The 17460-nt window shown below is 44.8% G+C and overlaps 1 protein-coding gene across 1 annotated transcript; it reads left to right on the top strand.

Annotated features, from left to right (window-relative positions):
* The first annotated feature begins 1879 nt into the window (after positions 1 to 1879).
* On the top strand, positions 1880 to 8623 carry LOC138955892 (uncharacterized). Its single transcript, XM_070327399.1, has 3 exons — positions 1880 to 2255; positions 2622 to 4304; positions 4680 to 8623. The coding sequence occupies exons 1-3, from the start codon at positions 1880 to 1882 to the stop codon at positions 8621 to 8623; spliced, it is 6003 nt and encodes a 2000-aa protein (XP_070183500.1).
* Positions 8624 to 17460: the final 8837 nt, after the last annotated feature.

Genomic DNA, 17460 nt, shown 5'->3' with positions numbered 1-17460 from the left:
TCTCTCTGTGCTCGCCTTCATAGGCGAGAATTTTTATGTGAATTTTCAAAATGCAATCTTTGGGTGTTTGTTGAATCGTCACTCCCTCCTTTTCTTCTTCACACTCTCATTCCCTTTCTTTTCCTCTTACTCTTTCCTTTTATCCACCTCTGTTCCTTCTTCAGCTCTTCTGTACTTACCCTCTTCTGTGCCTTCCCTTCTTTCGTTCTTCACCTTCTGTAGGCCTCTTTTGGATTGCAGTGCACGGCCATTCCCTCTGAGGCCTGTTGTCTTGAGCACTTTATTCTTTCTTCTTTTGCAAACTCTTTTTGCCTGCTCTAGCTTCTTCTCTCTTATACTGTTTCCTTTTTTGTTGCTACGTTCTTCCCTTATTCATTCTTTTACTGTTTTTTTCGCTAGCTCTTCATTCTTTACTTTCTTTCTGCTCTTTTAGGTCTCTTTAACTTCTATCTCTTTATCTTTCTTTCTTTTCTTCAATATCTCTCTCTCTCTCTCTCTCTCTCTCTCTCTCTCTCTCTCTCTATTTCTATGTCCTTTCTCTTTCTCCTCTCCTTCCCTTTCTCTCCCTCCTTCCCACCTCTCCCTCCTTTCCCTTCCTCTCTCTCTCTTTCCCTCCTACCCTCTGTCCTTCTTTCCTTCTCTCTGTCCTTCTTCAATGTGTGTTGACCCCTCTGTTATTCCTTCTTGTTGGTCGTGTTATCCAAAGCTTCACTCTTTCACCGGTATCGGCGTGAGTTTTTGTAACGAAGTGTGCGCTGATTTCGTGCTTGTGTTGCTTGGCCAAAGAATTCAGTTGTGTTTTTGTATTGAGCACTATTCAGAAAAGGGTATGCGGGAACTGAATAGCGATTGAAGGTCATTTTTCCACTGGCAACCGTCAGAGGCAGTAGGCTTAAGGTTCAAGGAAGCCTATCTTTTCTTTTTTTTACACTTCAGTGAAGTTTGTGGTCTGAAGTTAGTTTCTCTAATGGGACAATGCGCAGTACAGGTATGTTGATTTATCTGTTGATTGTTTGCATTATGATTGCCTTATTGTTTACCGAAATATGCCTATTATATTGCACCGTTTGCAACTGACTTTGTGCTCGGATTTGCCGCATATGTCGAGACGTTTTTCTTGAATATTTTTGGACGTTGTTTATGCGTTTTCTGCTGATTATCGGCTTGTTTTGTTTGAGCGAATCAATTGTCCGCAATAATAACTGTAGATGATGAAATTTCAAGTTTGATTTGATGAGTATTTAATTTGTAGGGTAATTTTGACATTTTTTATTGATTTTAAATTCGCAGTTAACTCAGTGTAATTATAGTGCCGAAAGGGAAATATACGTTGGTTAAGCTAGTTTACTTTGATAATTTATGCGCGAATTCATGGTCTGACCGGATTTGACTATTTGAGACTTCGGACGATTCGCTTAATTTCGCTGCCTATTTTGTTTATTCAGTGTTACTAATTCTGTTATTTAAATGTTATGAGTTATTACTTAAGCCGGAATCTGCGTCACGTCAATGTAATAATTATGCTTTAATGATTTGTGCTTTCTTTGACGCCGTCTCGCCATTTAAAGAGGTGATTAACATGTTTGAAGTTATGCGTTTATGAGAATGTGCTTTGATGTTTCATCTTAGTTATTCTAGTATTCTAAATTACTTTTTGTAGTTTTCACCAGGGTCAGCGTCATGGTCACGGAATACAACAATAAACCTCCCGTAACATCATCACCTGCGTGAATTCTTCAGCGTGAGAAAGAGGCAGTTAGCGTGTCCCATAAACTGAATGCGAGTACAGTGAAAACTATGCGCCGAGAGAAGACTCATCAACGTTTACGCCTAGTCATCTCTCCGCCTCTTATCAAAGGACATAAGCAGCTCACCCACCATGGCCGACCAAGATCAAGATGCCAGTCAGCCCCTGCAAGAATCACACGCCAAAGAGATAACTTATCTTAGCGACATTCATCTTTCACTGCCCTCAGCTGAAACTACAGTTAAGGAAACCTTCACTCTAGACAGCCAGGCTTCAAAACAGACTTCTCAAGACGAAGAGCACCATATGACGAGATCCACCAACCAGACCTCCGACAGACCAGTAGAGGCATCTAATGTATCACCATCAGACACCAGACCTCACCGCCAATTAGGTCCAAGCTCAGACGCAGTTAAGACTCTTGGACCCACACGGACCAAAGACTTAGAAGAAAACATACGAGAAGTAGGGAAATTGGTAGGCCAGATACAGGAGAATCTACAAGCTGGTAGCTCAATAAGCCCACAAAAGGCCCGCGAGCTACATACCATACTGTTGAAACAATGTCGAGCTCTAAAGGAACGCCTTGTAGCCGTCAGATATCTGAAACTGTCTACCCCATACGAAGACTCTTGTTTTGAACTTTTTGATATCTCTGACAATCTAGTTAAACAATTAGCCCAAATTACTCTAGAACTCCCAGATGTTCAGCTCACCCAGACTAAACAAAATGACGTTACAGATCTGAAGCGTAAGGAAAATGAATCTAGAAAGACTAAAACAAACCCAGGAAATTCTTCCATTTCCTCCAGCTCTAAGCACTCTTCTGGGACCCATTCTTCAACTTCTTCTCGTAGACGTCTTGCGCGATCAGAAGCAGCCGCTCTTCAAGCCAAGTGCCAAATGATGGAAAAACTTCAAGAAACCCAACGAAGAGAGGCTGAACTGAGACATCAAATGGAGCTACAGAAGAGAACGATCAAGCTGGAAGAGGTTCAACGAGGAATGGAGGAGACTGAACGCTTACAGAAGATCAGACTAGAAGATTTCCGACGGGAAATGGAGGAAACTGAACGCTTACAGAAGATAAAGCAAGAAGAAGCTCAGCGGGAAATGGAGGAGGCGAGGCGCTTTCAGGAGCTTGAAAACCAAATGATTCAAGTAAAGCTGGAAGAAGACAGAGCAAGACTACAAATGGAATTGAACGTAGCCAATGCCGTAGAAGACGCTCTCAATCCAGCAGCCCCAAAGGATGAAGCAAACTCCCTCCTAAACTCCTTGCCCCGGTGTGATCCCATCAATGAACTGTTCTTATCTCGCACTGAAAACCAAGGCATAACAGACAGGGTAAATCCCACTACAAGGCCTCATAAAGGAACAGCCTCACAGACGAATTATGCCCAACCAAGCATGAGTGACAACCTTGGGACAGATGCTAATTTGAGTAACATGTTTCATCATATTCCAAGGAACACCGACCCAAGGTTCGACCAGGTGCATAAAGATCATACTAGAGTTCCAGCAACTTTTCATAACTCCAACGGCCTGCGTCGAGACACTCCTATGAACACACAAGTCAACTTCAAGTCTGATCTGAGTCAGTGGCCACATTCCTCACAAGGACAACCCCAAGCAGGTCAAGGACTGCCCATACAGAGCGAACATTCACTGAATGCCAGCGCGCCACCCTTCACCTCAAGGTATCCTGCTTTCTCCGCTCAGACTAACACGGATAGCTTGCATGAACAGAGACATTGCATTTATCCCCAAGAAGATGCCGTTCCAACCACCTACGTCAACCTCGCAAAGTCAATCGCAGATGCTCTCACAATTAGCAGGCTTCCCGTTCCAAAGCCACCAGTGTTCAGAGGGGACCCCTTAGAGTATCCATCATGGTTTGCAGCCTTTCAGCACATGGTGAGGAACAGTGCAGTTGGACCAGAAGATAAAATGCTGATGCTTCGAGAATTCATCGAAGGTCCAGCCAAAGTTGCCGTTGGTGATCTCTACTATGACCTCGGAGAAGAGTCCTACAATAGTGCCTTAAAAATATTGAAAGGGCGTTTTGGAGAAGACTACACCATTGCCGAGGCATTGAAAGAAAGACTGGAGGCATGGCCAGAAGTGAAGGATAAGGATACAGTCTCCCTCAGAAACTACGTAGACTTTCTCAGACAGTGCTGTGTGATGGCAAAGAAGATAACTGGACTTAGTATCCTAGAAGACCCTGCACAAATCAAGCGTCTAGCCCACAAGCTTCCAGACTCACTAGCATTGTCATGGGGGCAACGTGTTGCTGATAGCAAGCTCTCCTGTGGCAGATATCCAAGTTTTGCCACCTTTGTCAAGTTTCTGGATAGCAAATGTGAAGCTCTTCACGAAGCAGATCTTCACAATAAAGGTAGAAAACGAGGTGCTGACCAGTCACAGTCTACCAAGGCCAAGGGCAAGCAGACCTACACAACAATCAGCGAAGTGGACAAACCGGAACAGGAGAACAAGCCGGGAGAAGACACTGTAAAGGACCCAGCAACAAATACGTTTCCTGCACAAAGAGGTTGTCTTTATTGTAATGATAAACACTTTACCCCAGATTGCAAGAAGTTGGCAGAAAAACCCTACGCAGAACGAAAGGAGTTTGCGATCAAACGAAAGCTTTGTTTCAAGTGTTTGAGAGGCTTCCATGCTGCCAAAGGGTGTTTTGCTAAGGTTTCCTGTGACACTTGCAAAATGAAGCATGTTACAATAATGCACGACCCGGATTTCAATCCCACGCACAAAGCCACTCACCAAGTCTCTTTGATTGACGAGGAAACTGATATGAAGTTTGTTGGCACTACCAAATGTGGAGAATGCCTCTTTGATGAAGTCAAGAAGAGTTATGCCGTCGATCACCACATCACCACAAGACTTTACTCCCTCTATATGCCAGTATATGTCTCGTCTGGACTGGACCCAAGCAAGGAAATACTCGTCTACGCCATGCTCGATACCATGAGTGACACGACTTTCCTTAGCGATTCGGTGATGAACAGGCTTAACCTGGGAGCACAGGACTCTGTTTTGACACTGACCACTATGACCTCCAAGGCAGAAACAGTGGAATGCAAATCGTTCTCCAATCTACGTGTGAGAGCCTATGATTCTGAAGAGACTCTCAAAGTTCCGAAAGCCTATTCCCACCCAGAGATCAGTGTTGATCGGAGCCAGATTCCCACGCGAGACACTATACTTTCCATGTCTCATCTTGAACACATCGCCCACTGTTTCCCCCCTCTCTTGGATGCTCCCATCGCCATTCTATTGGGCGTCAATGTATCTGAAGCTCTACGCCCTTTGGAAGTAGTTTTCGGTGAACCTGGCCAACCCTACGCTCAACGAACGAGACTGGGCTGGGGCCTAGTTGGAGAGGTCGCGGCATCATGTGAACAAGATGGACCCCCTGCAAACGCCTTCGCTTCAAAGACTCTCGAACAGCCAAGACCGCCCACCAGAAAATCTGCCTTCTGTTTTCGCACTAGAGATCGCACTAACGAGCACCTGATCAGGCTACTGGAAACAGACTTTACTTGTCCTGATGACCCCCCATCCTCTCAAGAAGACAGAAAGTTTATGAACATTCTCAGTGAAGGCATTGAGCTGAACAGTGAGGGACATTACCAGATGCCCTTGCCCTTCAAGGATGGAGAACCCCTACTTCCTCCAAACAGGCATTTAGCACTACGGAGACTTTACAGTTTGAAACGTCGGTTCCTCTCCAGTCCAGAGCATTTTCAACTCTATGGAGAATTCATGAGCCAAATGGTGGAAAGACGAGATGCTGAAATAGTGCCAGAGGCGGAGATCAGCAGTAGCCCAACATGGTATATCCCTCACCACGGAGTCTACAATCCCAACAAGCCGGGAAAGATACGAGTGGTTTTCGATTGTGCAGCCAAATGCAATGACGTTTCACTCAATGACTTTCTCCTTTGTGGACCAGACCAACTGAACTCATTACTGGGTGTCTTGTGCCGATTTCGTTGGTATCCAGTGGCCTTTTCCTGTGATGTGGAGCGAATGTTTCACCAGTTTCACGTCCTCCCTCAACACAGAGACTACCTGAGATTTCTGTGGTGGCCGAACAATGACTTGAATGCAGCTCCAGTTGACCACCGAATGAGGGTGCACTTGTTTGGAGCAGCGTCCTCCCCTGGCTGTGCAAATTTTGGGCTGAAGACATTAGCTAAAGACAACCAGAGCATCAGCCCAGAAGCTGCCGACTTCATTCAAAACGACTTCTATGTCGACGACGGTTTGAGCTCCAGACCTGACACATCTACAGCCGTGGAGCTTCTCCAGGGAGCTGTAGAAATCTGCGTGAAAGGAAACCTGCGGCTCCATAAAATCGCTTCCAACGACAGTCGGGTCATGTCTTCATTTTCTACCACTCAGGTCGTGAAGTCCAGCAGCGTAGAAGACGGGCTAGACCAGAGCAAAAGGTCAATTGAAAGAGCTCTAGGAATCCGATGGAATCTGGAGACTGACACACTACACTTTGTCCATGAAACGAAGGCAACGCAAGTAACAAAGCGTGGTGTCTTGTCTACTGTGGCCTCCATCTTTGACCCCCTGGGTCTAGTTTCACCTATCATTTTGAGAGGTCGCCAAATTCTTCAAGAAGCCTGCAAAGAGGGAATCAGCTGGGATCAAGAACTTCCCCCCTCCATCCTGACTCGATGGAATGAATGGATCCACGACCTTCGATCGTTGTCTTCCCTCCAAGTGCCAAGATGTTACTTCACAAACGCCCCTCTTCCTTGGAGTGGAATCGAGTTTCATCACTTTGCAGATGCATCCAGCAAGGGGTATGGCGAATGCTCCTATGTCAAGCTCTCGGATGCTGAGGGTAACATTCACAGCTCACTGTTGATGGCGAAGGCTAAGGTTGTTCCAATTCGAGCTGTTACCATTCCCCGACTTGAACTCCAAGCTGCAGTGCTAGCTGTGAAGATAGCTCGTTTCCTGGAGAAAGAACTTGGCCACCTAGAGGCTCAACACTATTTTTGGACTGACTCTCGTGTTGTCCTCGGCTACATCTACAACCAGACAAAGAAGTTCCACGTGTTCGTGTCAAACCGCCTGCAAATGATTCAGGACTTCAGCCAGCCTCATCAGTGGCATCACGTGACAACGAAAGAGAACCCTGCTGACTATGCATCAAGAGGTCTTTGCGTGCAAGACTTGAAGAATTCCTGTTGGTTCTCTGGTCCTGACTTCCTACGACAAGAAAATCTTCAGTATGACCCACCAGACGTGCCTGTTGAAGACAATGACCGAGAAGTGAGATCCCATTTCGTGTGTGCACCAACGAAACCTCGAGATGATGCAGAGGAATTGGTCAAAGGATTCTCCACACTCGAGAAGCTGATTCAAGTGGTGATGCGCATCATGACCTGGCTGCGCCTGATCCAGAAAACAACTACTCCAAGCAGAGATTCGGTTGCGACCCCCCTGGAAGATAGGGAAACTGCATTTGAGCGGCTCGTCAGGAGCGTACAGTTGATCTACTATCCTGTTGCATCGCGATCCACTCATGCAGAGTTGAAACGTCTCGCTGCCTACACTGACAAGGAGGGCCTGCTCAGAGTTGGTGGACGCCTGTCAAGTTCTGAGGAAGACCACAAGATCAAACATCCTCTCATACTGCCACGCGAGTCTCACTTGTCTCTGCTTCTTACCAGGTATCACCATAAGAAAGTTGGACATCAAGGTCGTACGACTACTTTAGCAGCCCTACAGTCAAGAGGATTGTGGATCTGTGGTGCACGTCGCCTGGTTACATCTGTAATCCACAGGTGTGTTCCTTGCGCCAGACTGAGAGGAAGACCAATGGAGCAGAGAATGGCTGATCTCCCTGCAGAGAGAATAGAAGCTTCACCTCCCTTCACCAACACTGGCCTGGATTGCTTTGGACCCTTCACAGTACGGCACGGCAGGAAGGAAGCGAAACGATATGGACTGATCCTCACCTGCCTTGCATCACGTGCTGTCCATCTGGAAGTCTTAGAAGACATGACCACGGACTCTTTCATCTGTGGACTTCGAAGATTTATTGCAATCCGCGGCAATGTCAAGACTATTCGATGTGACAGGGGAACCAACTTCGTCGGTGCAGCTCGAGAGTTTAGACAAGCTCGTCATGAAATGGACCCAGACAGGGTAGTCAAAGAAATGGTTGAACGGAACTGCAACTTCATCTTCAATCCTCCTCATGCCAGCCACTTTGGAGGCGTCTGGGAACGACTCATCAGAACTGTTCGCCAGGTGTTCTCCGGACTGCTCTTGGATCATGGAAGCAGGCTTACTTCAGACACTCTTTCAACTTTGTTCCATGAAGTCGCCAGTGTGGTCAATAACAGGCCTCTCTGCGTGACTCAGCTGGAAGACCCGACTTCTTGCGAACCTCTGACACCCAACCACCTGCTCACACTGAAACCGGAACCGATCTTTCCACCTCCAGGAACCTTCCAGAAGGAAGATCAGTATTCAAGAAAGAGATGGAGGAGAGTACAGTACCTGGTAGAACAATTCTGGACTAGGTGGAAGAAAGAGTATCTGCCAACACTGCAGCCGAGACGAAAGTGGTTTCACCAGAAGGACGCTGTGCAGCCTGGCATGGTTGTTCTTCTCATTGAAGATGGAGCTCCGAGAGGCACCTGGAGAATGGCCCGCGTCGAGAAGACATATCCAGGTGGTGATGGCTTGATTCGGTCGGTTCAGCTGCGGGTCTCGACTTCGGTGAAGACGACCAAAGGTTTGCCTAAGGTGCAGACATCTTTCATCGACCGACCCATTCACAAGCTGGTCCCACTCCACTTGAAAGACACTGAGTAGCAGCGATTACTGTTTTTGACATTGTCTGTTTAACTTTTGAAAGACTCGTTGACAGCGTAATGCTGGTTTGCTTCTTGGCTCAGGCCAGTCTAAAGCGGATTACCCTTTGACTTTTTTGGCCTTAAAGACTGGGTGAACAATTTCAAGTTTTCTATTTCATTGTTGATATTATTGTGACTAATGATTATTTCAAGTTTACCTTGTTTAGAGTTTTGGAAGCTGCATGCAGCTTCGGCCGGGAGTGTGCTCGCCTTCATAGGCGAGAATTTTTATGTGCGTTTTCAAAATGCAATCTTTGGGTGTTTGTTGAATCGTCACTCTCCTCCTTTTCTTCTTCACTCTCATTCCCTTTCTTTTCCTCTTACTCTTTCCTTTTATCCACCTCTGTTCCTTCTTCAGCTCTTCTGTACTTACCCTCTTCTGTGCCTTCCCTTCTTTCGTTCTTCACCTTCTGTAGGCCTCTTTTGGATTGGCAGTGCACGGCCATTCCCTCTGAGGCCTGTTGTCTTGAGCACTTTATTCTTTCTTCTTTGCAAACTCTTTTTGCCTGCTCTAGCTTCTTCTCTCTTATACTGTTTCCTTTTTTGTTGCTACGTTCTTCCCTTATTCATTCTTTTTACTGTTCTTTTCGCTAGCTCTTCATTCTTTACTTTCTTTCTGCTCTTTTAGGTCTCTTTAACTTCTATCTCTTTATCTTTCTTTCTTTTCTTCCATATCTCTCTCTCTCTCTCTCTCTCTCTCTCTCTCTCTCTCTCTCTCTATTTCTATGTCCTTTCTCTTTCTCCTCTCCTTCCCTTTCTCTCCCTCCTTCCCTCTCTCCCTCCTTTCCCCTCTCTCTCTCTTTCCCTCCTACCCTCTGTCCTTCTTTCCTTCTCTCTCTCCTTCTTCAATGTGTGTTGACCCCTCTGTTATTCCTTCTTGTTGGTCGTGTTATCCAAAGCTTCACTCTTTCACCGGTATCGGCGTGAGTTTTTGTAACGAAGTGTGCGCTGATTTCGTGCTTGTGTTGCTTGGCCAAAGAATTCAGTTGTGTTTTTGTATTGAGCACTATTCAGAAAAGGGTATGCGGGAACTGAATAGCGATTGAAGGTCATTTTTCCACTGGCAACCGTCAGAGGCAGTAGGCTTAAGGTTCAAGGAAGCCTATCTTTTCTTTTTTTTACACTTCAGTGAAGTTTGTGGTCTGAAGTTAGTTTCTCTAATGGGACAATGCGCAGTACAGGTATGTTGATTTATCTGTTGATTGTTTGCATTATGATTGCCTTATTGTTTACCGAAATATGCCTATTATATTGCACCGTTTGCAACTGACTTTGTGCTCGGATTTGCCGCATATGTCGAGACGTTTTTCTTGAATATTTTTGGACGTTGTTTATGCGTTTTCTGCTGATTATCGGCTTGTTTTGTTTGAGCGAATCAATTGTCCGCAATAATAACTGTAGATGATGAAATTTCAAGTTTGATTTGATGAGTATTTAATTTGTAGGGTAATTTTGACATTTTTTATTGATTTTAAATTCGCAGTTAACTCAGTGTAATTATAGTGCCGAAAGGGAAATATACGTTGGTTAAGCTAGTTTACTTTGATAATTTATGCGCGAATTCATGGTCTGACCGGATTTGACTATTTGAGACTTCGGACGATTCGCTTAATTTCGCTGCCTATTTTGTTTATTCAGTGTTACTAATTCTGTTATTTAAATGTTATGAGTTATTACTTAAGCCGGAATCTGCGTCACGTCAATGTAATAATTATGCTTTAATGATTTGTGCTTTCTTTGACGCCGTCTCGCCATTTAAAGAGGTGATTAACATGTTTGAAGTTATGCGTTTATGAGAATGTGCTTTGATGTTTCATCTTAGTTATTCTAGTATTCTAAATTACTTTTTGTAGTTTTCACCAGGGTCAGCGTCATGGTCACGGAATACAACAATAAACCTCCCGTAACATCATCACCTGCGTGAATTCTTCAGCGTGAGAAAGAGGCAGTTAGCGTGTCCCATAAACTGAATGCGAGTACACTCTCTTTTCTTTCATTTCTCTGTGCATCTATCTCTCTCTATCTCTTTCCATCTCTCTCTCGGTTTCTCTCTCTCCCTCCATCTCTCTGTGCATCTCTCTCTCTCTCTCTCTCTCTCTCTCTCTCTCTCTCTCTCTCTCTCTCTCTCTCTCTCTCTCTCTCTCTCTAGAGCTCTCTCTCTAGATCTCTCTCTCTCTCTCTCTCTCTGTTATTCTCTCTCTTTCTATTTCTCTCCCCCCCCCCCACCTCGCTTTGCCGCTCTCTCTATCTCTCCCTCCATCTCTCTGTGTATCTCTCTCTCTTTCTGTTTCTTTCTCTTTCCCATTCTCTCTCTCTCCTTCTTATTGTCTATCTCTCCAATAGAAATACCGGGTACTGTCATATTTAATTTGACCATTTTTGGAAGGCTGCAATTAAAGTAATAATTATTACATTTTTATAGTGATGAAGAAAATGGAAATCGATGTTCCGAAATGTAGACTTACTGTAAAACTGAAAGTATAGCAATCAACGATCATTTAAGCCTGTGGCCTATGAAAAGATAGCAGAGTTCTGCTTCACTGAAGTCTGTGTCTCAGACAACAACAAAGACGCTACCGAGTTCTTCTCAGAAACAAAAAGAAAGGGAAAACAAGAGACGATGATACCAGGGTTTAGGGGAACGAGAGACACTAGTTTGGTAAAAGGAGAGGGGGTCACATAATTCGTTCGATAGTGCTCCAGAAAAATCGTGAGCGAGAAAGACCCACAATCCATCGAGCATCGAGCACGTCTGTACGGGACATGTAGTATGTACTTCATCCGCCGAAGAAAAGATTTTATCAATACCGTCTGCTCGGCGAGTACAGTGAACTCGACATTTTGATAGCTCCAGAACAGTAGCCGCACACCCCAGTTTCCGTGGGATTTATCAGCTGTTGATCACCGATATTCGCCATGATTCTTTTCTGATAAACAAAGGGAAGTATTTATGATTATTTATTATGATTATTTTCGGAAATGTTATGGAAAGAATTCATTTGTATAGTTCATTCGCGTCATCTGGTATTACTGGAGCAGTGTTGTTGTGTTGTGTGTGCGATTTAAACGTTGTCACGTTTACCGTCATCACCACTCGTGTAGCTTTTACTCTAGTGTCAGTCCCATTCATTCTTATTATACTACAACTGATTTCAACAGAATTAGCAAACAATGTACCTGCATTGGTTTCAATGGATGCGATGCTCTTGCCGCTAAGGTGTTAGGTCACCATAGCAAAAAATTACCACTGGACGTAGGGGAAGAATTTGTCTGTGGACGTAGCGGAAGACGTAGGGGAAGAGTTAGTCTGTGGACGTAGGGGTAGAGTTTGCTCCTGGACGTAGCGGAAGAGTTTATTTCGGACTTGGGGACACGTACGCTGTGTGACCGCAGTGCCAGCTTGTAGCGTGTACTCAACTCGAAATTTTGGAAAATGAGGAAACAAGTGAAGTGCAGAAAACGAAAACACAGACACATCCCCCCCCCCCCCCCCCCCCCCGGATTAGGTGTCGTGTCCTGTTGTCGTTTCGTGCTTGAACACTCTCTGCAGTTCGCACTGAAACACTCTGGTATTGGCTGTTCGCACTGAAACACTCTGGTATTGGCTGTTCTCACTGAAACACTCTGGTATTGGCTGTTCGCACTGAAACACTCTGGTATTGGCTGTTCTCACTGAAACACTCTGGTATTGGCTGTTCGCACTGAAACACTCTGGTATTGGCTGTTCGCACTGAAACACTCTGGTATTGGCTGTTCTCACTGAAACACTCTGGTATTGGCTGTTCGCACTGAAACACTCTGGTATTGGCTGTTCGCACTGAACCACTCTGGTATTGGCTGTTCGCACTGAAACACTCTGGTATTGGCTGTTCGCACTGAAACACTCTGGTATTGGCTGTTCGCACTGAAACACTCTGGTATTGGCTGTTCGCACTGAAACACTCTGGTATTGGCTGTTCGCACTGAAACACTCTGGTATTGGCTGTTCGCACTGAAACACTCTGGTATTGGCTGTTCGCACTGAAACACTCTGGTATTGGCTGTTCGCACTGAAACACTCTGGTATTGGCTGTTCGCACTGAAACACTCTGGTATTGGCTGTTCGCACTGAAACACTCTGGTATTGGCTGTTCGCACTGAAACACTCTGGTATTGGCTGTTCGCACTGAAACACTCTGGTATTGGCTGTTCGCACTTGAACTCAATCTACTAAACAGCGGAGACCCTCTGTGTCTTGCAATCGTATAGCACGTGTTGGAGGGTCCCAAATCCGCCGTGACTGACTGCCGTACACACACAACACAAACACTGCCTTTGTCCCCGGCCTGTCGTGCGCGGTCTCTGGCGTGCTTTGTTGTTGTTGTTGATGTCGTCGCTGTGTTTAGTGGCGGGGGCCAGTGTTGCTGGTTGGAGGGGGGGGGGGGGGGGAATGTGTCAAGAAAGGGAGCGGGTTGTAACGGGGGGTGCAACACCGGGTGGTGGAGCGTGTTCACACAATCACTTCCTTGTTCAACATGGTCTGTATTGATTGTATGCTGTGTCACTGTTTCTCAGTCTCTCTCTCTATCTCTCTCTCTATCTCTCTCTCTCTCTCTCTCTCTCTCTCTCTCTCTCTCTCTCCCTCTCTGTCTTTCTTGCTCTTTGTCCCTGTCTCTCTGTCTCTCCTTTCTTCTGTCTCTGTCTGTATGCTTCTCTGTGTATGTCTGTCACTGTTTCTCTGTCTCTCTCGCTCTCACTCTCTTTCTCTTTCTCTTTCTCTCTCTCTCTCTTTCTCTGAGTCTCTCTCTCTCTCTCTCGTCATGTCACATATATATATATATTATATATTTGTGTATGTTTGTTTTTAGCTCAGGTATAATACGTCCCTCTATCGGTGAGGGTTGGAAACGTATCCAACAATTAAAACGCTTTATTCGTTGCGTAAGTTAATACAAATTATCTTCCCTTCCATCTGCCTCTGCCCACTTCTCCCTCAGGCAAAGAGTTGCTGTTGTCGCTTCTTTGACATCACGCGACTTATCCCCTGCGTGACTGTGTTTCGTTGATAGGAAAAGCTCATCTTTTTCATTTCCCCCTCTCTACTTTCTTTGCACACTTTTCGAAGCGTCCTGTTCTTCTGTTTTCAGCCCCTACTCCCTGTTGGTTTAAGCGTGTTTTATTCAATTTCTCATCCACACGTTTCAAACAATAACAACATTAAGAACGTTAACAAGCAGATTGCTTATGGACACGTTCTTGAAATGATAATAAATACACATTCCGATAGCAAAACATGGCGAACAAGTGATAGCTTCAACACTTATCTTGATAATCTTTAATTATATATTATACAAATAAGATGAAGAGAGAGAGAGAGAGAGAGAGAGAGAGAGAGAGAGAGAGAGAGAGAGAGAGAGAGAGAGAGAGAGAGAGAGAGAGAGAGAGAGGGAGAGAGAGAGAATGCCTGGCTACATCAATTGCACAGTTAATATAATATCAGCCGAAGCGATTAGTTAACATAACATAGTCTTGTACAACAGAGAATATTTTCGTGTTCAAAGATATATAGTTAAATCAGTATTTCCAAACAAGAGTGTTTTGCAGTCTAGAACGTGTGTTGGCAGACTATTGAATAAAATGGTTCTATGTTCTTTAAATTTTACTCCCTGTTAGTGTGCTTTTTTTTTTAATGTAATGTGGTGCCAAAAGAAAAAAATCCATATTTATGTATTAACTATTATTATTTATGGACATTGAAGTTTTCCTATTCATCTTATCTTCCTGACATTGTGAGAAAGCGGCCTGGTAAGAGATTTGTAGCTTGTCGCTTGCTCTCAACAACTCTCAAAAGCGTTTTTGGTAACTGTGCGAAAGAGAATACAATTACATGCTTCTGATTTTTAAACGGAACCTTGTTTCCCAGAGAGTGAAATGGCATCGCACTTTGCAGTTTTAATTTAAATAATGTGGGCTGTACCCGAAGACAGAGATGAGCTTAGCGAAGTTACGTGCATTTATTTATATTCATATTTTATGTCTTTCTTCCAAACTCATGCATGTGACCCAAGTCCCTTGAAACAATCGGGCTACACCAGGATGTCTGGCAGTGCGATGTTACACCAGGATGTCTGGCAGTGCGATGTTGTTGTTTGCGGTATGCTCTTACACGTACTAACTTGCAGTCAAAACAGGAACAGAGCTGAACCTATGCAACAGCATGCGTGTCACGCCGTAACTCTGTGACGATACAGTGTCAGTGACACGGGCAGAGCTGTATGTATAATGAGAGAGAGAGAGAGGGGAGATATATATATATATATACATTTCTCAATGCTGTGACACACCGCTGAATGTACTACTCATAGCTACTCAGGCCTGAAATACTCAACCAAGAAGACTTTGGTGGAAAAATGTTTCTTGACAACATTTTTATATTTATATAATTATTTATAAATTTATTAACTTATTTAGCATTTCTATTGTTTGTTTTTAATATTAATAGTATTTGTATCATGAATGGAACGTTTCACTTTTTGTTGTTGCAAAGTCATTACTCTCCTGATTACTTGATTGATTGATTGATTGATTGATTAAAGAGGTAACAAGTGAGGAACATTGAACAGGAACCTTTATGTTCAGGTAGGGTGCAATGGCCACATTAATGTTTCAAGTTCAACCTCAGGTTCAGGAGCAGCTTGGATAGTACAACTGATGCCGAACATAGGCCTACTGATGTATGAGGGAACAGTTGTGAGCAAATTATAAAATGACTTATTTATCGTCCGCAAATACTAATGTTATGTTCTGCTAGGGCTGTTTCAATTCCGTGTTCCAAAAGACGACTTATTTATCGTGCGTAGATACCAATGTGATGTTCTGTAAGGGCTGTTTCAATTCCCAGTACCAAAAGACCAACACAAACTAACCGTACCGTGAAGCACGAAGACCATCTTGAGCGTGATGTAGTGTTGCATGAAAGTTAATAACCAGCAGGTTACATGGGCTCAGCATGGGTTTATAGCTTGAACTTGTCAGAGAGAGAGAGAGAGAGATAGGTAGAGAGAGAGTGAGAGACAGAGATAGAGACAGAGATAGAGACAGAGACAGACAGAGACAGACATAGAATAAGACAGAGACTGAGAGAGAGAGAGATTTGAATTGAATTGAATTGAATTGAATTGAACTTTATTTAACAAGGATTAAGATTTAAGGCTACGCCTTTTCTTACAATCTGTCCTTGGGACGCACAGACACACAATGATAAAATAAAAAAATAAAAAATTAAAAAGTTAAAAAGTGTACCAACAAAAGGAGGTCAGAAAACTTCAGTACGTGATGATAAAGATGATGATGATGATGATGATGATGATGAAGATGAGGCATGAAGAGCATACATATGTGGTTATTCAGAGAGAGAGAGAAAGAGAGAGTCAAAGAGTGAGATAGAGAGAGGGGGGAGGTAGGTAGGGAGGGAGGGAGAGTCAAAGAGAGATAGAGAGAGGGGGGAGGTAGGTAGGGAGGGAGGGAGAGTCAAAGAGAGATAGAGAGAGGGGGGGAGGGAGGGAGAGCAAAAGAGAGAGAAAGAGTGTGAGAGAGAGAGAGTCAAAGAGGGAGAGAGAGAGGGGGGAAGGTAGGGAGGGAGGGAGAGCGAAAGAGAGAGAAAGAGTGTGAGAGAGAGGGGGGGAGGGAGGGAGAGCGAAATAGAGAGAAAGAGTGTGAGAGAGAGAGAGAGAGGAAGGAGGGAGGGAGAGCGAAAGAGGAGGGAGAGCGAAAGAGAGAGAAAGAGTGTGAGGGAGAGAGGGAGAGAGAGAGAGAGAGAGAGAGAGAGAGAGGGAGAGACGGAGGGAGGATGAGAGAGAGGGGGGGGAGAGAGAGATAGAGAGAGGGAGGGAGGAAGAGAGAGCGAGAGAGACAGAGACAGAGAAAGACAGACAGGCAGAGAGAGGGAGAGAGGTTGGACTAGATGGTACCAATGGTAGCGAGCTGTAACGAGGGTTTCCACCCATACCAGAACCCTACCAGCACAGCGAGACTGAGGGGAACAAGGCGGGAATGTTGATGGGATGGGATGGGGGGGTGGGGGGGGGGGGGGGGGGGGTGGGGGGGAGACTAGAGATGACGAGATAGTGCCAGGGAGCAAAATGATGGCTGCCACCCGTCTGAAGGCATCTTCCCGCCATCACCGCACTGACTGAAAGGTGTACGGAGAGAGAGAGAGAGAGAGAGAGAGAGAGAGAGAGAGAGAGAGGAGAGAGAGAGAGAGAGAGAGATGATGAAGATGATAAGAGAGAGAGATGCAGAGAAAGATGATGATGATGATGATGAAAGAGCGGGTGGGGGGATAAGATGATAATGATAAGACAGATAGAGAGACAAACAGAGAGAGAGGGAAAGAGAGAGAGGCAGACAGATAGCTCTAGAGAGAGAAAGACAGAGGGAGAGAGAACTAGTGAGAGAGAGACACAGAGAGAGAGGTAGAGAGATGTTGCAGGGAAGATGTTGTGACAGGCCAGTGAAGGCGCCAGGTTTGCCATGGCCTTTGAAACACCTTCAGCTGCCTCCACAACCATTTAGACCTGTCTTTGACGAGAGAGAGAGAGAGAGAGAGAGAGAGAGAGAGAGAGAGAGAGAGAGAGAGAGAGAGAGAGAGAAAAGAAAAAAGGTTTTGGGTGAAACGTTAATCTTCCAATCTATCCTTGGAATATATGTGAAAGAAAGAGAAGGGAAATGTGGAGAGAGTTTGCAAGAATATTCAGATTTTTGGCAAGAGTAATTTCCCATCTAGTCCGTGGAATTAGAGAAAGACCGACAGACAAG

The sequence above is a fragment of the Littorina saxatilis genome, unplaced genomic scaffold, assembly GCF_037325665.1.
Source record: "Littorina saxatilis isolate snail1 unplaced genomic scaffold, US_GU_Lsax_2.0 scaffold_2174, whole genome shotgun sequence".
NCBI lineage: Eukaryota > Metazoa > Mollusca > Gastropoda > Littorinimorpha > Littorinidae > Littorina > Littorina saxatilis.
This window is presented reverse-complemented; position numbering and strand designations above follow the sequence as displayed.

What these genes read in the sequence shown, in the direction of transcription:
- LOC138955892 (XM_070327399.1), top strand. Translation starts at nt 1,880, where the DNA reads ATGGCCGACCAAGATCAAGATGCCAGTCAGCCCCTGCAAGAATCACAC. An exon ending in ACAGGAGAATCTACAAGCTG is followed by an intron (nt 2,256 to 2,621) that starts GTAGCTCAATAA and finishes TTGCGCGATCAG; the next exon opens with AAGCAGCCGCTCTTCAAGCC. An exon ending in TACGTTTCCTGCACAAAGAG is followed by an intron (nt 4,305 to 4,679) that starts GTTGTCTTTATT and finishes TCTATATGCCAG; the next exon opens with TATATGTCTCGTCTGGACTG.